Here is a 22,751-nt window from a genome sequence, read left to right on the forward strand (position 1 = left end):
CAATGCTACTCTCTCACTTTGTCCCTGCTTCCCCTTCGCCCCCAGGGTCCTCAAGTCCATTCTCTACGTCTGCGTCTTTATGATATTCTAGTTTTGACAAGCCAAAATGAAGAGACCTTGTTGAACAGCTAGGGCATACAGTAGAGAGTCAAGAAGGGCCATACTTCAGTGGTAGGGCTAAACTATACCTAAAAGACCTAGATCTTCTAGACCTTCCCTACAAAGCTTAAAAACAAGTCTCAAATAAATCAATCTTATTTGCAAATAATTTAACTGTCTATCAAAACTAAACTCAACACTTCTTATAGGAAGAAGACAAAATCCAAATACTCAACAACATAACATTCACAATGTCCAACATCCAATCAGTTACTAGAAATGTGGAAAAGCAAAAACACTCTGACTTAAACCAGGAAGAAAAATTTCAACAGATACAGATCCAAAAATGACAAGATAATAGAATTAGCAGACAAGAACTTTAAAACAGACATCATAAATATATTCAAGGATCTAAAAGAAAACATGAAAATGATGAGGAGAGAAATGGAAGACATTTAAAAAGCAACAACCAAAAAGATCTTCTAGAGCTAGAAAATATAATACCTGAAATGAAAATTTTCCTAAATGGAATTAGACACTGCAAATTAAAAGTTCAGACATTGATTAATGAACTTGAAGACACAGCAAGAGAAACTATCCAAACTGAAGCACAGGGAACAAAGTTTCAGTTATGCAGGATGAGTAAGTTCTAGCAATCTAACGTACAGCATGGTGACTATAGTTAAGAATACTATATTGTTTTCTTGTGTTTTTTTTTGCGGTACGCGGGCCTCTCACTGTTGTGGTCTCTCCTGTTGTGGAGTACGGGCTCCGGACACGCAGGCTCAGCGGCCATGGCTCATGGGCCTAGCCGCTCCGTGGCATGTGGGATCTTCCCGGACCAGGGCACGAACCCGTGTCCCCTGCATCGGCAGGCGGACACTCAACCACTGCGCCACCAGGGAAGCCCCTATACTGTATACTTGAAATTTACTAAGAAGGCTGACCTTAAGTGCTCTCACCACTCACATAAAAAAAAGGAAAAGGGAGCTATGTGAGTTGATGGGTATGTTAATTAGCTTGATTGTGATAATCATTTCACAATGTATACATAGAGCAAAACATCACACTGTACACCTTAAAATTATACAATTTTTTTTGGTCAATTATACCTCAGTAAAGCTGTAAAACAAAACCAACAAAAACAAACTGAAGTACAGAGAGCAAAAGGATGGGAAGAAATTAACAGAGCCTCAGTGACCTATGGGGCAATATCAAGTGGCCTTACATGCATGTTACTTAAGTCCCAGAAAAACAGCAGGAGAATATTTGAAGGAATAAGGCTGAAAATATTCCAATCTGATGGAAGCTATAATTCCACAGATTCAAGAAGTTCAATGAATTCCAAGCAGGTTAAACACCAAAATCCAACAAGACATACCATATTCAAATTACTGGAAGCCCATGATAAAGAGAAAAATCTTAAAAACTGTCAAAGAGGGACTTCCCTGACGGCCCAGTGGTTAAGAATCCATCTTGCAATGCAGGGGACGCCAGTTCGATCCCTGTGGAACTAAGAGCCCACATGCCACAGGGCAACAAAGCCCGCACGTAGCAACTACTGAGCCAGGGCACCACAACTAGACAGAAGCCTGCGCACTACAATGAAAAGCCCACATGCCACAACTAAGACCCGATGCAGCCAAAAAATAAATAAATATTTAAAAAAAAAAACTGTCAGGGCTTCCCTGGTGGCGCAGTGGTTGAGAGTCCGCCTGCCGATGGAGGGGACACAGGTTCGTGCCCCGGTCCGGGAAGATCCCACATGCCGCGGAGCGGCCGGGCCCATGATCCATGGCCGCTGAGCCTGCACGTCCAGAGCCTGTGCTCCACAACGAGAGAGGCCACAACAGTGAGAGGCCCGCGTACCGCAAAAAAAAAAAAAAAAAAAAAAAAAAAAAAACTGTCAAAGGAAAAAAAAAGACATTACATACATGGGGAAACAAGGATAAGAATGACTACTGACTTCTCATCAGAAACAATGCAAGAACTAACACAACATTGTAAATCAACTATATTCCCTTAAAAATTATAAAGAAAAAGAAACAATGCAAGAAGATAAGTAAACAACAATGTTAAGTGATGGGGGAAAAAAAGAACAACCTAAAATTCTATACTCAGCAAAATATCTCTCAAAAATGATGGTAGAAAAATAGTTTCAGAAAATGAAAGCTTAGAGAATCATTGCCAGCAGACCAGCACAAAAAGAAATATTAAAGGAAGTTCTTCAGGCTAAAAGAAAATGATATGAGATAGAAACTTAGTTGTACACAATGATTAGAACTAGAAATGGTAAATATATGCATAATTATGAAATATTTTCTCAGTAAAATTTACTTATATATAATTGACTGCTTAAGCAAATATAACAACAACATATTGTGGGGTCTACTACATATATAGTAGTAAAATGTACAACAATAGCACAAAGGATGGAAGGGAGAAATGTAAGTATGTTTTTGTAAGTTTCTTACATTAAAAGTGAAGTGCAGGACTTCCCTGGTGGTGCAGTGGTTAAGAATCCACCTGCCAATTCAGGGGACACGGGTTCAAGCCCTGGTCTGGGAAGATCCCACATGCCGCAAAGCAACTAAGCCTGTGTGCCACAACTACTGAGCCTGAGCTCTAGAGCCCACGAGCCACAACTACTGAGCCCGCGTGCCACAACTACCGAAGCCTGCGCACCTCGAGCCCGTGCTCCGCAACAAGAGAAGCCACCACAATGAGAAGCCCGTGCACCGCAACAAAGAGTAGCCCCTGCTCGCTGCAACTAGAGAAAGCCCATGCACAGTAATGAAGACCCAATGCAGCCAAAAAAATAATAATAATAAATAAATAAATACATACATAAATAAAAATTCTTTAAAAAAAAAGTGAAGTGGTAAATCATTAGAGAAATGCAAATCAAAACCACAATGAGGTATCACTCACACCAGTCAGAATGGCCATCATCAAAAAATCTACAAACAATAAATGCTGGAGAGGGTGTGGGGAAAAGGGAACCCTCTTGCACTGTTGGTGTGAATGTAAATTGATACAGCCACTATGGAGAACAGTATGGACGTTCATTAAAAAACTAAAAATAGAACTACCATACGACCCAGCAATCCCACTACTGGGCATATACCCTGAGAAAACCATAATTCAAAAAGATACATGTACCACAGTGTTCACTGCAGCACTATTTACAATGGCCATGACATGAAAGCAACCTAAATATCCATTGACAGATGAATGGATAAAGAAGATGTGGTACATATATACAATGGAATATTACTCAGCCATAAAAAGGAACAAAACGGAGTCATTTGTAGTGAGGTGGATGGACCTAGAGTCTGTCATACAGAGTGAAGTAACTCAGAAAGAGAAAAATACCGTATGCTAACACATATATATGGAACCTAGAAAAATGGTACTGATGAACCTAGTGGCAGGGCAGGAATAGAGATGCAGATGTAGAGAACGGACTTGTGGACACAGGGTGGGAAGGGGAAGCTGGGCCGAATTGAGAGAGTAGCACTGACACATATACACTACCAACTGTAAAATAGATAGTGGGAAGCTGCTGTATAGCACAAGGAGATCAGCTTGGTGCTATGTGATGACCTAGAGGGGTGGGATGGGGAGGGTGGGAGGAAGGCTCAAGAGGGAGGGGATATATGTATACACATAGCTGATTCACTTTGTTGTACAGCAGAAGCTAACACAACACTGTAAAGCAATTATAATCCAATAAAGATGTAAAAAAAAAGTGAACTGGTATGATATTATTTGAATGTAGATGTAATGCATTAAAATACCTATTATATATAATGCAAACCCAAAAGCAACCACTAAGAAAAAGAGTGAAGAGATATAGTTAATTGGACAAAAGAAATAAAATGGAATACTAAAACAATAACAATATAAAGACAGAAAAGGAGACTTCTCTGGTTGTCCAGTGGTTAAGACTCTGTGCTTCCACTGCAGGGGGTGTGGTTTCGATCCCTGTTTGGGGAACTAAGATCCCAACATGCCGTGTGGTGTAGCCAAAAAATAAAGACAGAAAAGAGGAAAAAACAAGGATGGATTGTGTAAATAGAAAAACAGCAAAATAAGAGTCTAAAACCCAACTGTATCTATAATTACATTATATATAAATAGTAAAAATTCTAAGAAGCCCATTTGAAAGTCAGAGATTGTCAAATTGTAGGAAAAAACAGACCACAACTATGTATTATCTTACAAGAGATGTAGTTTTTAAAGACATAGATTTAAAGTAGAAGGAAAGAAAAAGGTATACAATGCAAATACTAATCAAAAGATAGCTTGGCTACCTTAATATCAGATAAAATAGACTTCAGAGCAAAGAATACTGCCAGAGATAAAGAAAAACATTTCATGGCTATAAAAAGATCAATTCATCAAGAAGATATAATAATCAATGTATACACATTTAATAACAGAGATTCAAAATATGTGAAGCAAAACCTGACGGGGATGAAAGGAGAAACAGGCAAATCCATAATTACAGATAGAGATTTCAACACTTCTTCCTTAGTAATTGACAAAACAATTGAACAAATTAGAAAAACTAGGGAAGAGAATTCCCTGGCAGTCCAGTGGTTAGGACTCTGCACTTCCATTGCAGGGTGCATGGTTTCAATCCCTGGTCAGGGAACTAAGATCCCACAAGCCTCACCGTGTGGCCAAAAAAAAAGAGAAAGACTAGAAAAGACCTGAATGCTAACCAACTTGACCTAACTGACATTTATAGAACACTATTCTCAACAACAGCAGAATACAAATTCTTTTCAGGTGCACGTGAAACATTTACCAAGACAGAAATCACATAAGATATGCTCTGTGATCACAGTAGAATTATATTAAACCAATAACATAAAGATATCTAGAGAATCCCCAAATATTTGGAAATTAAATAAAATACTTGTAACGACTCATTGGTCAAAGAAGAAATTACCAGGGAAATTAAAAGCTATTTTGAAGTAAATGCTAACTAAAATACAATATATCAGAATGTGTGGGATGCAGTTAAAGCAGTGCTTGAAAACAATTTAGAGCTTTAAAGATTTATATTCTAGAAAAAGAAAGGTCTAAAAATCAATCATCTGAGTTTCTACTTTAAGAATCTAGAAAAAGAAGAGCAAATTGACCCCAAAACAAATAGAAGAAAGGAAAGAAACAGTAATAGTAACAGAAATCAATGAAATAGAAGATGGACAATCAATAGAAAAAAAATCAATGACACCAAAAGTTGATTCTTTGAAAAGAAAAAAAAAAAGAGGGAAAAAACCTATAAATAATATCATGAATGAAAGAATACACGGCACTACAGATCATTACAGACATTAAAAGAATAACAGGACACTAAACAATTGAAATCATCCAACCTACCTCTTCAAAGGAATATTTTTCTACAGTGTGAAGAGCATCTTGTGTCTCATTCCACCCTCCAATAGAATAGATGCAGTCATTGAGTGCAGCCACCCCAAGATATGCTCTTCTGGTTCCCATTGGAGGAAGTGGAGACCAACGCTTGGAAAGTGGATCATAAACTTCAAAAGAACGAAGCTCTATTCCTTCATTGCTGATGCCCCCAATCACATAAATTAAACCTGGAAATGGAATATTTTTGCTCAGATGCTATAGAAAATAGGATACAAATAATTATAAAAAGTAATAATTGTGATTTAAGTTTGCTATCTGATATTATACTTAATGCAGGGCTTACAATATTCTTTTAAGAGAGAAAATTGACTTCTGTCTAGTTTATCACAGCTCTCATTTAAGCATGTTACAAAGAATTAGGGGTATGAATTTAAAGTGGCATTGAAGGGCTTCCCTGGTGGCGCAGTGGTTGAGAGTCCCCCTGCCGATGCAGGGGACACGAGTTCGTGCCCCGGTCCGGGAAGATCCCACATGCCACGGAGCGGCTGGGCTCGTGAGCCATGGCCACTGAGCCTGCGTGTCCGGAGCCTGTGCTCCGCAATGGGAGAGGCCACAACATTGAGAGGCCCACGTACAATAAAGTGGCATTGAATTTTCAAAAAACTTAATGATGCTATAACAAAACAATTTGTCAGACAAGGATTTCTGATCTTATTCTTTGCTTAATGATCTCAAGTTCCAGATCCACTGCTACCACATATAGGTAAAAAAGGATGGGGAGAAGGATTTTGTTCCCCCTTAAAAACTGTCATACACTTAAACTGGGAATGACATGACCCTGTTGGTGACAACCTAATGGTTGCTCAGATGGACAAAATGAATTTAAATTAGAATAGTTTATGGCTAGATTAAGGTATCAGATACTGTACAGTAGACTGTAATTCACAGAGTTCCTTATTAAATTTAACTGAAAATAATGGTTCTGACAATCAACAATTATTTTTTTTGAGTATCTACTGTTGTTCCTAGAGGTCTAAAGTGAGAAGTTATAAGGAATGGCATTTTAAAAAAATTTATTTATTTGGCTGCACAGGGTCTTAGTTGCGGCACACAGGATCTTTGTTGCCGCGTGTGGGATCTTTGTTGCGGCATGCGGGATCTTTAGTTTCAGCATGCGGAATCTAGTTCCCTGACCAGGGATCGATCCCATGCCCCCTGCATTGGGAGTGCAGAGTCTTAACACTGGACCACAAGGGAAGTACCAAGGAATGGCATTTTAAGAAACATGAGCTAAATGTTAGTAAACCTGGGTTCTAGCTCCAGCTTTGCTAGTAACCAACTATGAGAAAAGACAACTCACAGCCTCCTGATCTTCAGCCTCCTCATCTAAAAATAAAGGGGTTGAAATAGAGAATCTCCAAGATGCCTCTCTAGCTCTATGATTTTAGATGGGAAGATAAAAATAATAAATAAAAAACAATTAGAGAACACTATAATATTAAACAATAGAACATAGTCTGCACCATGTAATTTGAGTATTTAGCTGCTAGCAGAAATCTGAGAAGGTACTCAGAAGGCAGAAAGAATTTCAGCTGGGAACAGAGCAGGCTGAATTGTCACATAACAATGGGCAGACTGCTTCCTACTCTACAGGTACATGTAAATCTGTTCTCCATTTCTGGACAGAGAATAAGGTTCTATTTGAGAGTGCTTATTAATTACCTCTCAGTGTATAATAGACAATTACAATTAAAATAACATCTGTATACCACTTTAATATGTAGTACAACATTTTTCAAATCTGTGATAGCATTGTGTGTGTACTGAATCACAATGTATTCTATAAAAAAACACTGAAGAAGCCTATGACACTATGAAGATTGTTTTTGATAATCTCTCCCTACTTAGAAATATATACTAAGGCCTACAAGGGAGAGAAGATAACAATAATGGATGACAGTTCAAATGCTTATTTTGCTAATTAGGTATTTTTGCCCATCTGGAATTCTTAATTCTAGCTTTGTTTATTTTGGGGAAAAAAATGATTATTTTGGCAATACAGAAATAAAGATATAAGAGGTTTAAAAATATAGGAGATTAGAAGCAGAATTTCCACACTGTTAGTGTCAATTATTCAAAACTAACAGACATAAAATATACTTTTGTGAAAATAAAGCCTCAAGCTCAAACAGCTTTTTTAAGAAATATATATTCAGGAAAAATATTTTATAAAGCAATTACCTTGCATTTCACAACACCCAAAGTAGTAGCGTGACATAGCCATGTTGCCAACTACTTCCCATTTATTTTCATCGGGATCAAATCGTTCAATGGTGTTCCCTATCTCAGCTCCAACCCAACCACCTGAAACCAAACAGAAAAATATTATTTTTGGAATAAAGGAATTTTATTTATGAAAAACACCTTGGAGGGACCTCCCTGGCAGTCCAGTGGTTAAGAATCCGCCTTCTAATGCAGGGGATGCTGGTTTGATCCCTGGTTGGGGAACTAAGATCCCACATACTGCAGGACAACTAAGCTTGCGTGTTCTAGAGCCCACGCGCTATAGCTAGAGAGAAGCCCGCCGGAGTAACGGAAGAGCCCACGCACCGCGATGAAAAGATCCCGCATGCCACAGTGAAGGTCCCGCGTGCCGCAACTAAGACCCGATGTAGCCAAATAAATAAATAAATATTTAAAAAGAAAAACACCTTAGAAAACATCTAATCTGACAACTTTATATTATGGATGATTATCCTATGGACCAGAGAGGTTATCTGTCCAAGATCACATGAAAAGTTAGAATTTGATTGTAAGTAGAACTTGGGTCTTTTAAATCTCTGCCTAGGTTTCACAAGAGATCTTTTTTTTTTTTTTTTTTTAAATATTTGGCTGTGTTGGGTCTTTGTTGCTGTGCGCTGGCTTTCTCTAGTTGCAGTGAGCAGGGTCTACTCTTCATTGCAGTGCACGGGCTTCTCATTGCAGTGGTTTCTCTTGTTGTGGAGCATGGCCTCTAGGTGCACAGGCTTCAGTAGTTGTGGCACGTGGACTCAGTAGTTATGGAGCACAGGCTTAGTTGCTCTGCAGCATGTGGGATCTTCCCGGACCAGGGCTTGAACCCGTGTCCCCTGCATTGGCAGGAGGGTTCTTAACCACTGCGCCACCAGGAAAGCCCTCACAAGAGATTTTTTAAAAATAAAACAAAACAAAACCAAAAACTTCAATCTATTGCATAGGAAATATGGTACTTTGCAAAACAACTTTTTGAAACAACGTCTGTGTATTCAGAATGGTTATCCTAACCATGAAATTTAACTAGTCAGCTAAAATGCTCCCCTAGACATCTCATCTATATTTTATGTCCATCTCCTTCTAAGAATTCCATACTTGACAATATCTCCCAAGTAATATAATTTTGAGAATAAGAACTTTTAAAGCTAAAAAGACACAAGTTTGTTATGGGAAGGAAGGAAAATTTCTAAAGTAAGCAGAATTTGACTAAGAATTTAAATAATATTAGATATCCTTAAATTGGAGAGTGTAATTACCCAAAGCATAGATAGCCCCATAACACACACACACTCCCAAGCCACAGCGGGGGTGATTCATTGAAGCTACAGTTGTCCACTGTTTAGTAACTGGATCATAGCATTCAGTACAGTCAAAAATCATTGAATCCTTTTCACCTGAGTTAAATAAAAGAGACACATATGAGAAGATTTAGTAATACTAATAGCCTAGAACCACAATACAATATTCAGCAGCATTCTGTGTTGTCAGAAATTCAATTATTATGTCTGATTTTATACTATTCTTTAAAATTTATTTGCCCACCAAGTGTTATTTTGAATCCATAGCACTGCCATTTATTAAAGCCCACTTAATGAAGCAAAGTGGGCTATTATCTATTTCTACCACCCAAACAATCCATGTAATTTTTGAGGATACAATTTGCATTTTAACACTTCTATATTTTCATAGTTTAGATAGCTGGCTCTGCTACAATTTGAGTTTTAATGCAATGCTTATCTAGCAACAAATAGAAAATGAAAAAAACATTTTTAAATACCACTTAAAATAGAATTTTAAAATATACTATACCTAGGAGTAAATCTAATCAAAGATTTATAAGAACTTTATAGATATAATTTATAAATTTTATTTAGATAAAGTTTTAAATTAAGGAATATCTAAATAAATGAAGAGATGTATCATGTTGATGAGTTACAAGTGTCAATGTAAAGATGATTATTCCCAAAATGATTTATAGATTTAATGAAATCCCAGTTTTTAAAAAACCCTTTCTTTCTTTTTTATTGTATTTAAATACACATAACATAAAATGTACCATGTAAACCATTTTTAAGAATGCAGTTCAGAAAAAAAAAATACAGTTCAGTGATGTTAAACACATTCATATTGTTGTACAGCCATCACAACCATCCATTCCCATAATCCTTTTCATCTTGTAAAACTGAAACTCTATACCCATTAAACAATAATTCCCCATTCTCTCCTTTGCCAGCCCCTGGCAACGACCATTATACTTTCTGTCTTTTTGGTTTTGACTATTCCAAGTATCTCATATAAGTGGAATCATACATTATTATTTTTAAAAACAGAGTTGATAAACTAATTCTAACTTTCATATGGAAGTATGAAAGACCTAGAATAGCCAAGCACTCCCAAAAAGAATAATAAGGAAAGAGAAAATGCCCTATTAAATAAGCCTATCAGACTTAAAATAGAGCTTTAATAATTAAGATAGGAATAAACAGAGAGACCAGTAGGAAAGAAAGGAAATTCTAGAAACAGATCCACACATATATGATTACTTGGTATATGACATAGTTTGCATGACAGAGCAGTGGGGAAACAAAAACGCTGGGAATTGGTTATATATATGTGGAGAAAAATGAAACTGGTTCCTTACTAATACTATCTGTAAAAATTCAATTACAGGTGAATTACAGACATAAATGTGAATGGCAAAACTATAAAATTTTAGAAAACAATAAAGGTATATATCCTCATGACTTTCCAGTAGACAAAGGATTTCTTTAAAACGATATAAGAAATACTAACCATAAAGGGAAAAAAATAATAGAGTTGGCTACATTAAAATGAAAAACATTCATTTATCAAAAGATACCACAAAAAGAGTAAAAGATGAAGCAGAGGAGTAGGAAAATATATTTGCAGCACATATAATCTTATGAGGGCCTAGAATCCTGATGTATACGAAACTCTTACTGTGCAGAAAAGAGTCACCATAAGGCCTAAAACTGCCTATGGTTAGAAAGGCTTGCTCACAAGGTTGACCCTTACCTGGAGTCTGGGAACATGGCTAGTAAAAAGTTCCCTACACTCACATAAACTTTTCCCTAAATGATAACAGTGGCTTTCTGCAGTGGTGAAAATGTTCTGGAATTAGTGGTGATGGTTGCACAATTTTGTGAATATACTAAAAACCACTGAACTGTACACTTCAATGGTGAATTTTATGATATGTGAATTATATCTTAATTTTTAAATATAATACTTAGAATATTAACCCAGATATGAATGTATCTAAAAGGAAATAAACTATTGACCGTGATTATCTCTGGGTGGTATGATTATAGTATGGGTGATTTTTATTTTCTTTTTCATATGCTTCAGGTTTACCAAATTTTCTACAGCAAATCTGAATTACTTTGGTAAAAAACATTTATTTAAAAATTATAAATTAAATAATATGTTAAGATAGTAATGTTTATAGTATTAATAATGGCTAGTAAAGTCATAGCAGTTTTTTTTTGTTTGTTTTTTGCTGTACGCGGGCCTCTCCCGTTGCGGAGCACAGGCTCCGGACGCGCAGGCTCAGCGGCCATGGCTCATGCGCCCAGCCGCTCCGCGGCATGTGGGATCTTCCCGGACCAGGGCACAAACCCGTGTCTCCTGCATCGGCAGGCGGACTCTCAACCACTGCGACACCAGGGAAGCCCAGTCATAGCAGTTTTGACGGGCTCCCATTTGTACTTCTGTGGTATCAGGAAAGGGGATACATATATATGGAAGTGTCGCAAAGGACACTGTGACCCTAGGTTAAACTGGAGAGAGTTCACGCAATGCAACTGCCGAAATGTACATAAAAAGAACTATTAGAGTTCTAGCCAAAGATTATATAGAGTTATAGTCTTTATACTGACAGATGGTTATTGCTCAAAACTCTAATTTCTTTGTTAGGATTTTCAGATGCACCATGACATTTATTGATTTAATAAACAGTTTTTGAGTGATGATTATGTTCCCTCCAAAAGATAAAAATCAAATATTCCCTACATCTCTCTCATTTTAAACTGACGGTATCATAGTTGGAAAACAATAATATGATTTTTGATTTACAGCTTTCAGTATTTTAGTATGACCCATAGAAATAAAGCAAAAAAATTGGCTGTAAAGGTTAGAGATGATCTACCTAGGCTGGTTGCTATAAAGACAAATTATTCGAAGTAAATATTTATATCAAAGGTGTTAGTATTTATTTCTCTTTAGATCCCTCTCTAATAATTATTTCTCTCCCAAATTCAAATCCCCTTTTAATTTTATTCATTAATCATTTTAGAATTTATAGTAATAGTTTCAGAAAACACAGTGATTTTAATCAAGAAATATATCCCAATGTCTAGCTGACATAGTTTTTATACATCCCACTGCCCAGATACTTGGTTAATTTAAAATGATTCATAATGCAGGTCTCAGAATTAAAAAAATTTTTATCACAAATGTTGATCTAAATTTTGGCACCACATTTTCATAAACAACTTTTCATTAAAACCAAACTTAAGTATTTGCCTTGTAATAAATTACCGTGTCCCTCTGGTATAAAATATTCAGTATCTTATGTTTCCTTTTTCTTTCATTCATTTATTCAATAAATATTTATTAAGCACAACTGTATCTGCATACACCCCATAGTATCTAGCAATATATATAAGGCATATAAGAATGCAGTCAACTTAGAGCTAGAGACTAATAAGGGAAATAAGACATTTTCATTATTACCTCCAATTGCGTAGACCATCCCTCCCAGAACTGCTACTCCCAGTCCACATCGAGCCTGATGAAGTGAAGACACAGTGGTCCAGTACTGGCTAAAGGTGTCAAAACGTTCTACACAACTGAGGGCTCTACTATCACTCCAACGACCCCCCTGCAACCGAGTATATCCACCTGAATAAAGGAAGGAAAGGAGGTACACAGCAAATCCCTTACTGCTAAATATGGAAATGGTAGTAACAAGAAAAATCTAGCCCTCTATGTCTAGACATTCAATATAACTACTGCATAGTAAGTAATAAGTGCTTTAGAGTCTGCCATATATACATCTATTATTCTTAAATGTGCCAGGTCCTGAAAGATTATGACTTAAAATGCAATGAGGTCAACCACAATGTTCTACCACCTGGTCTTGGTTATAATCAAATGTTAGATGAAACATAAATCTAGGAACTGGTTATCTGTCTAGTTAGGAAGTTTCATTGTGACTTCTATTAATGTCTTTTTCAGTTAAATATAGTGAGTTGGGGCTTCCCTGGTGGTGCAGTGGTTCAGAATCCACCTGCCAATGCAGGGGACACGGGTTTGAGCCCTGTCCCGGGAAGATCCCACGTGCCACAGAGCAACTAAGCCCGTGCACCACAACTACTGAGCCTGAGCTCTAGAGCCCACAAGCCACAACTATTGAGCCTACATGCCACAACTACTGAAGCGCACGCGCCTAGAGACCGGGCTCTGCAATAGGAGAAGCCATGACAATGAGAAGCCTGCGCACTGCAACGAAGAGTAGCTCCCACTCACCGCAACTAAAGAAAGCCCACTCACAGCAACGAAGACCCAACACAGCCAAAAAGTAAATTAATTAATTAATAATAAAAAAAATAGTGAGTTGAAATCCTTCTTTGACTGCACATCCCATCATTAAAAAAGTTTAGCCAGCACTCAAAAATTACACATTTATATATTATAGTATATATAAAATCATACAATGACATACATACTAAAAATTATACTATACATAAAGTTTTTATATATAATAAATTATATTACGTATATAAATCTGAACAATCTGTTGACATATATATCAAATATTGATAAGGTTTAATGCTATTTTTAAAAAAAAATGGAGGGAATTCTCTGGCGGCCAGTGGTTCCGACTCGGCACTTTCACTGCTGTGGCCTGGGTTCAATCCCTGGTTGGGGAACTAAGATCCCGCAAGCTGCGCGGGGTGGCCAATAAACTACACAACACTATACTACACTACACTACACTACAATAAAATAAAAATGGAAAGGTTCATACGATATTCCTATGGGTTATCCTGCATATCCACACTTTGGAGACCACTAGTTCCTATCATCCCTAATGACCATCTAAGACGCTGTGAATAGTTAAAATGTGTGAGATTTATTTTCCTATTTCTCACAAGAATTCAAATATTTAATTTTTAAAGCAGTATGTCTAGGCAGTTATTTGATAATAATTGGGTTTATAAGAACCCAAAGATTTAAATCACAGAATAACAGATGTCAAATAAATAGCTATTTATTCTTAGATGTGTCCACTGTACTATATAAATACAATTGCTAAATCTGTAGCCTGTATGTGAAATTAAGTATGCCTATCTGACATACCTGCACACTCTGACATGTATGATAACAACAAAAACTTAAAAGGTTTTTATCCTAAAAATAATTTCTATTACTTTTTAAAAGGTTCTCACCTACTGCATACAGGTACTTTCTTGCTTTCTTCCGAGGTCGAACCTTAGATGTCTGCAGAAAACTAGAAAATTTGTTCTCTTTGGGAGATTTGCACACCTCACAGTACTCTTTCAAAAGTGTTTGCAATGCAACACGAAGATTAAAATCGGATATTCCTAAAGCAATGTTGAAAAAGATAATGTTTTAATCAATTTTTAAATAATATTGAAAAGACATGTTTCCATGAAAATAAAATACATTTAACAATCAAAAAATGAAAACTCATCATCAAACAATGGAGTACGTTTCCAACAATACCAAGTATTATTTTGGTACTAAAGAATATATACTTTCCTTAAATCAAAGATTGTTTTAAAAAACATGCTTCATTAGATCCAATTTGAAAACACATGTATGAGGATCTCTAAACAAAGATGCCAAGTAAAACAGGAGCACAATTATCTAACAAAATGAAAAAATAAAACTGCCCAAAATTCTATACTTACAACCTGCTAACAAAAGGATATAAAATTATGTCATACACTTTGAAAATGATAGTCAAAGCAAGAAACAGAAGATTCTGGTCGGATGAGGTCCATTTCCTAAAAAGACTTTGAGCATGATTGGGTAGGTTATTCTGCTCAAGGGTGCTTAGCTGAAAAGATGAATTGGGAATGAAAGCCAACCTGTGTCCCACTTGGCAAGCTATAAGAACTGGCCTCCGTGAAAGGGCACTATCTTCTAATTTGCACAAAAGCACCACATATGCCAGTAAGGAACTGTCTCTAAGCCTTGTCTGTATGTCCAAAAAACAATATTGAGGAGAAAAGGTCAACTAACAAAATATTGAGAAGTCTCACTAGTAACGTAAGAATTTGGAGAAAGGGCAAATAGCAGATAAAAAGCAGAACTGAGAAGTCAAAGAACAAAACCATTAAAAGAAGAATCCTTTACAGGCCCATCGGTAAAGATAGGGAGGATCACCAGGGTTTGCCATTTAACAGAGCTCAGTGGTAGCCAAAATCCACAGTAGTGAGACACATCCTTGGCTGGGATAAGTAGGTCTTGAAAACAGAACAATACAGTAGTAGGATCTTACAAGAGAGACCTCCGAGCCCAGGCCCCCAAGCAAGGACCTCAGCCTTAGCAGATCTCTATTCTTTCACTACCTTATGCCTCAGGCTAGAAAGAAGTGGTGAGAACACTACACAGAGCCCTCAAATTTTACATGGGAGAAACAAAGTAGTTACACTAAGGTAGAAAGGGTGTCAAAGAGAATTATCAGAGCAAGCAGGTTTGAACAGAGTTGCCCAAGTTAAGAATGAGCAATGTATCATGAAAAAGCAATACAGCTATGTAAATATACCCCAGGAAAAAGAAGAGAAAGAGACTGAAGAATTCAGTCTGGAAGAAAACATTAGCCACACACAGAAACAGACTCCCCATACACAGGATAGAATTATTTAAGAATACAGATCCTATATAAAAAAAAGAACTCAAAGGCAAAATGAGACGCATCGTGAGCTTCCCTGGTGGCGCAGTGGTTAAGAATCGCTTGCCAATGTAGGGGACACGGGTTCGAGGCCTGGTTCGGGAATATCCCACATGCCGCAGAGCAACAAAGCCCGTGCACCACAACTACTGAGCCTGCACTCTAGAGCCTGCAAGCTACAACTACTGAGTCCCCGTGCCACAACTACTGAAGCCCGAGTGCCTAGAGCCCGTGCTCCACAACAAGAGAAGCCACCGCAATGAGAAGCCCATGCACCACAACAAAGAGCAGCCCCCGCTCGCCGCAACTAGAGAAAGCCCATGTGCAGCAACAAAGACCCAATGCAGCCAAAAATTTAAAAATAATAAAATAAAATGAGATGCATTGCTGAGGAAACAAAGTGAGAACTGAAATGACAGTAGTGCAGAGTTAATAAATTGGAAACAAGAAACTCATCAGAAAAAAATCAAATTAGTGATTTGGAGTAAAGACTTGAGAAAACTGTGAATATAGAGCAAAAGACAAAATATTTTAACATTAGAAGATGATAAATATGAAAGACAAAAAAGTTCCAGTGAAAGGATGAAGACTACCAAATGAAACATTAAAAGTGTTCAGGAATTTCATACAGGAAAAATTTCCCAAAATGAAATTAAAATTGAACCTTTAAAAGGAAAGGGCGGGGACATCCCTGCCAGTCCAGTGGTTGGGACTCCACTGTGTGGGGGCGTGGCTTTGATCCCTGGTTGGGGAGCTAGGATCCCGCAAGCCGCAAGGCTCGGCCAAAAAAAAAAAGGAAAGGGTATTTGATATAGTCTAAGGAAAAATGTCAAACTTTAACACAAATCAAGAATAATGGGGCTTCCATGGTGGCGCAGTAGTTGAGAGTCCGCCTGTCGATGTAGGGAACACGGGTTCGTGCCCCGGTCTGGGAAGATCCCACATGCCGCGGAGCGGCTGGGCCCGTTAGCCATGGCCGCTGAGCCTGCGCGTCCGGAGCCTGTGTTCCGCAACGGGAAAGGCCACATCAGTGAGAGGCCCGCGTAACGCAAAAAAAGATAATTCTTTAGGCATCCAAGCAGAAACAGCAAGTCATTAAAAAAAAAAAAGAAAACCATGCCTTACAAACTTGGGGTGGGCTGGGGGAATCATCATAAATTAAGAATATTATGCCCACCCAAATTTCTGTTAAATTAAAAAGCAACAGGCAGAACTTCTCAGATGTGAGAAAAAAAAAATCAGTAAATAACAGTTATCATGAGCCTTCCTTGAAAAAAATACTTAGTGATGAAATCCAACCGACCAAATGATGAATCGAAAAAGAAAGCTCAGGGCTTCCCTGGTGGCGCAGTGGTTGGCAGTCCACCTGCCGATGCAGGGGACACGGATTCTTGCCCTGGTCCGGGAAGATCCCACATGCCGCGGAGCGGCTGGGCCCGTGAGCCATGGCCGCTGAGCCTGCGCGTCCGGAGCCTATTGGGAGAGGCCACAACAGTGAGAGGCCCGCGTACTGCAAAAAAAAAAAAAAAAAAAAAAAAAAAAAGAAAGCTCAGGGAATTCCTCGGCGGTCCAGTGGTTAGGACTCGGTGCTTTCACTGCTGTGGCCTGGGTTCAATCCCTGGTCGAGGAACTAAGATCCCACAAACCCTGCTGCGCTGCCAAAAAAAAAAAAAAAAAAAAAGGTCAGGACTAAAAAGACTATCGTTAAAAAACTGGTAGAAAGCATTAAATCCACTTAAGTACAGGGCAAAAGCACAGAGCTAGGGGAATCATGATTGAAAAAATTCTATGTAAAGGCTGTGTAAACCTTGAGGTGGGTAGGGAGAAAAATAACAATGCTAATTACCTCATTTTTCTTAGCAGAGAGTCTAAACTTTGAAATTGAAACACAAAATGAAACTATGGTTTCACCTTTTAATGATTTTCATCTTTTGTTTTTAACTCTACAAAAACTTTTTAGAATGAATATTTCTTGGGATAAAGAAACATTTATCTGAAATTAGTTATTACTTTAGTTTCTTCTTTGTTGATTTTTAGTGAGATTTAAATACATTTTTGTAGTATAAATAGTATGATAGAATGATTCTTATTCTTATAAATTTTTTTTTCCATCCATCCATGCAACCATACACCCACCTATCATCCATCCTCCTATACAGAGACATCTAGAATGATGTTTAATGAATGTTAATTATAACTGGCTATTTCTGGGTGATGGACTTGGGTGATTTGTTGTTTTTTTTATACCTTATTACCTAAACTTTTTATAAGAGTATGTACCATTTTTGAAAAGTAAAATCATTCTCTAAAATGCAAGAAAAATATATGTTATCATATACTAATAATATTAAATTGCCTGAATTATTCCTGTGGTAAATACAAAAAATATACACCAGGGGGAAAATCTACACATTTCACATAACATAATTTAACCATTTCAATTAAGTCTCTTGCTCCTTCACTGAATTTTGTGGTAGACTCTCATTATTTTTCTGTATAAATTGTCCATCTTTTCTCCAATATGATCAAAGAGATAAAGCTTCAAAAATAGTGAAACATATTAAGGTTAACTTTAAAAAAAATCCTCCATTTATTTCTCCCTTGCCTCCCTGCAGTTTTACTCCAGTAATATATCTTTAGGTGATAACTATTGGGCAGTGCAAGTCTTAAACACTGTATTACAACACTAAAAAGCTGTAGGAAGACATGTCCCAATTCTAGGGAACTTTCCATTGCTCCTAGCAGAGGAACTTTCCTTTAGCACTCTGTATCTGCAGCACTTGGGAAAAGCCAACTCAACCATGAAAGCCTTTGTTCCACTCCTAAATTCTCACATGATACATGCAAAAATGTGTCTGGATAATTTCTCTCTTCTTGTTTTACCATTTAAATACAGTCTTCATTTTTTGTGGATTCCTTACTTGTGACTACATCTACTCACTAAAATGGATTTGTAATCCAAATCAACATTCACAGCACTTTCCTCGTAGTTCACAGACATGCCACAGAGTGGCAAAAAATTTGAATCACCTAACATGCATGTTCCCAGGTGAGACTGAAAGAGGTGACATTCTGCCTTCTTGCTTCAGCTCTTACTATAAACAAGTGTCCTCTTCACACTCTAGTTAGTGTCATGGTTTTCACATTTGTGTGTTTTTTGCTGGTTTTTTCACTGTTTAAAATAGCCCCCAAGCATACTGCTAAAGTGCTGTCTAGTGTTTGTAAGTGCAAGAAGGCTGTGATGTGCCTTACAGAGATAATGGATCAACAACATATAATATTAAATGAGGTAGTTCTGACAGACACACACATAAAACAAAGTTATGTATTGATCAGCTGACAAAAATGTTGTAACCAAAGGCTTGTAAGAACTTACCCTGTATTTCCCTAGGAACAATGGCTCTATATTTGCCAATTCAGTGTTCTTGGCAAATTTATAGAGGATAACTACCGTGAATAATGAGAACTGAATATATATGAATAATGAGAATTAACTGCATATACATTAATACAAGATATCACTCAGAAAAACCTACAAAATTCTGTTAACACTGTTAAGAATGGGAAAAAACTAAAAATCCACATTAAATATAATTCCTTCACAGAATTACAACTTTAATGCTAATATTGTATTTAATTCATAATAAAATATTTGTAATTCAATCACATCCTAAATCTTCAGTGCATGACAAGAGTAAAACCTTCAAATCTTGAAACCAGGTCCAAAGTAGTTTTTAAAAGTAAATTTAGTTATAATTTTTCCAATATAAAGATAAAATTTATTTTATACTATGGTGAAAAGTATTTTCAAAATTTAGAACCTAAATATATTCAAAGGCTACACAGAAGCTATATTATATCAATATACAATTCATTTTATAATGAGAGGAGTTACAATATTTATTGAGTTTTGGTTTTGTGTTTAGCATATATGTTTTCCTCAAATGCTGGGTTTTGGTGAATTTTTCAGTGGCAAGAAGAAATCTTACACTAAAATAATTAGTACTGCCAAAAATAGCACTAGTATTTTAACTCTGTCAGTAATTTTATCTCCCTTGGTACTTAATCTCAAGAAAGTATTTAAAGATTTGATTAAAATAATGGGTAGAAATACTGAAGTACTGGGACTTCCCTGAAGGTGCAATGGTTAAGAGTCCACGCTCAATGCAGGGAGGGCAGGTTTGATCCCTGGTTGGGGAACTAAGATCCCACATGATGCGTGGCGTGGCCAAAAACTTAAAAAAAAAAAAAGAAAGAAAGAAAAAAAAGAAATACTGAAATACTACTATCTACCCACAAAACACAGAAGTTGTATCTTGCATATAATAATCATTCAATAAATGTCTGCTTATTGAACTGAAAAATTAAAACACTATCACGTTTCAAACAGAGGAAAGGTCACTGGATAATTAACTGACTAACTTAACATGAAACAAAAAAATTACCTTCTATATACTTTAAAAGCCTCTGAGGAGGTAATAAAGGGAATCGAATTGGGTCTAGCACTTCCACCACATGTTTTCTTCTCTTTCCGAGATCTTTCAGAATCCACTGCATTGCAGCTAAGAAGACCTGGTATTCATCCTCGATGCTAAGCTCTTCACTTCGCAAAATTTTGATCAGCTGATCTTTTGTAAGTGCCAGGAACTCTTCCCCACTATGAACCTCCAAGAAATGGACATGAATGTAGTTTTCTGTAAATTCCAAAAGATCATGGCAGGCAATCTGCTCAGAGAACTGAAAGATCCCAATGCAGTTCAGTGGATCAATTTGTCCTTTCAGAAATTCACAGCAAAGATTAACAACTTCAGTCAACTGTAGCATGTCTGCTGCAACAATCAGCTCTTGGACATTATTCACTCCTATGTTCACTATACCTAGGGAAGTAAGGAGACAAAATAACCAATAAAATAAAATAAACATTTGACTTATATTCAAAGACCATTATATTCAATACTTGATTCCACTGATAGCTTAGGCTTTGCCGGGTAGATACTAAGTATAAAGGCAACAAAGAACTTGTAGAAAGGTGCAGAACTTAAATGATAATGGTACCCCACATTCATGTAACACTAAACAATGAACCAGGCACAGCATTAATTGCTTTATACATTCACTTAACCCTCGCTACAACCCCATATAATAGGGTTTTTCCCCCTTATTATTATTTTTTAAAAATTAATTAATTATTTATTTTTGGCTGCACTGGGTCTTCGATGCTGTGCGCGGGTTTTCTAGTTGTACTGAGCAGGGGCTACTCTCTGTTGCAGTGCGCAGGCTTCTCATTGTGGTGGCTTCTCTTGCTGTGGAGCATGGGATCTAGGCGCGCAAGCTTTAGTAGTTGCAGCACGTGGGCTCAGTAGTTGTGGCTCGCAGGCTCTAGAGCACAGGCTCAGTAGTTGTGGTGCACTGGCTTAGTTGCTCCGCGGCATGTGGAATCTTCCCGGACCAGGGCTCGAACCTGTGTCCCCTGCATTGGCAGGCAGATTCTTAACCACTATGCTACCAGGGAAGTCCCCACTTTCATATATGTTTATAATGACTTTGGGAAGATATCAAATACTCAATTATATTTAGAAGGGAAAAAAACCACTGTAATTCTACCTAATAAGGATAAACTCTCCATTCAATCTTATACTTTCCCTTTATCCCTTTAAAACATTCAACTAAACTATGTGTCTAAAGTTTGTATTCCCAAATAGATTTATAAACTCTGTTGGGGCAAGGCTTGTTCTTTCTGTATTCCCAATGCCTAGCACACACTAGGTGCTCAAAAAAATTATTATATATGAATGAATGGCCAAAGACATTATGGTGAGAGGAAGACTATGGCTTGATGAATGCAAACAGGGGTTTTTTGAAAAGTATAGGAAATGGAATCCACCATGGGAATAAATGGTAGTGGCTGCAGAGAAAACTGCGATAAGACTTAATTGAATGAAATGAGAATTCACTACAAATTTGGAGAAGATAAGATCATGGGTTGTGATGGAAGGTAACTGAATGACTGCTACTGGATGAAACCAAGAGTTACTTGAAAGTACTAAAAGAATGCCCTACAGCTTAATAAGGCTTTACAGATTATTAAAAGCACTTTTACAGCAACAAAAAAACTAATAACCCAATTGAAAAATTGGCAGAAGACCTAAATAGACATTTCTCCAAAGAAGACATACAGCTAGCCATCAGGCACATAAAAAGATGCTCAACATTGCTAATTATTAGAGAAATGCAAATCAAAACTACAATGAGGTACCACCTCATACCAGTCTGAATGGCCATCATAAAAAATTCTACAAATAACAAAGGTTGGAGAGAGTGTGGAGGAAAAGGAACCTTCCTACGCTGTTGATGGGAACATAAGTTGGTGCAGCCACTATGGAAAACAGTATGCAGGTTCCTCAAAAAACTAAAAATAGAGCTGCCATATGATCCAGCAATTCCACTCCTGGGCATATATTGGGACAAACCTATAATTCAAAAAGATACAAGTACCCCTTTGTTCATGGCAGCACTATTCACAATAGCCAAGACCTGAAAACAACCTAAATGTCCACTGACAGATGAATGGATAGATATACAATGGAATACTATTCATCATAAAAAAAAAAAAAAGAAACAGGGACTTCCCTGGCAGTCCAGTGGTTAAGACTCTCTGCTTCCACTGCAAGGAGCACGGGTTTGATCCCTGGTCGTGGAACTAATATCCTTCATGCCTCGAGGCCAAAAATAAATAGATAAATAAATAAAAATAAAAAAGAATTTAAAAATTTCATTTGCAGCAACATGGATGGACCTACAGATTATCATACTCAGTCAGAAAGAGAAAGACATACCATATGATATCACTTATGTGTGAAATCTAAAATATGACACAAATGAACTTACCTACAAAACAGAAACAGATTCACAGACATAGAGAACAGATTTGTGGTTGCCAAGGGGGTGGGGGGTAGGGGAGGGATGGGTTGGGAGTTCGGGATTAGCAGATGCAAACTATTATATACAGAATGGAAAAACAAGGTCC

General features: G+C 37.1%; 1 protein-coding gene across 4 annotated transcripts in view; it reads right to left on the reverse strand.

The window, feature by feature from the left end:
• Nucleotides 1-22,751, reverse strand: part of IPP (intracisternal A particle-promoted polypeptide) — a 40,311-nt gene that overhangs the window by 9,119 nt on the left and 8,441 nt on the right. For 2 of the 4 annotated variants that reach the window (XM_079900461.1, XM_079900460.1), the window contains exons 3-8: nt 20,170-20,601; nt 14,253-14,408; nt 12,535-12,702; nt 9,036-9,173; nt 7,729-7,851; nt 5,494-5,714 (exon numbers count right to left, since the gene is read on the reverse strand). In XM_079900461.1, coding sequence (XP_079756587.1) covers nt 5,494-5,714; nt 7,729-7,851; nt 9,036-9,173; nt 12,535-12,702; nt 14,253-14,408; nt 20,170-20,601 — 1,238 coding nt within the window. The remainder of the gene's footprint in view (nt 1-5,493; nt 5,715-7,728; nt 7,852-9,035; nt 9,174-12,534; nt 12,703-14,252; nt 14,409-20,169; nt 20,602-22,751) is intronic. The other 2 variants (XM_079900462.1, XM_079900463.1) reach the window with 2 other exon arrangements.

This window comes from Stenella coeruleoalba (assembly GCF_951394435.1).
Source record: "Stenella coeruleoalba genome assembly, chromosome: 1".
Classification (NCBI taxonomy): domain Eukaryota; kingdom Metazoa; phylum Chordata; class Mammalia; order Artiodactyla; family Delphinidae; genus Stenella; species Stenella coeruleoalba.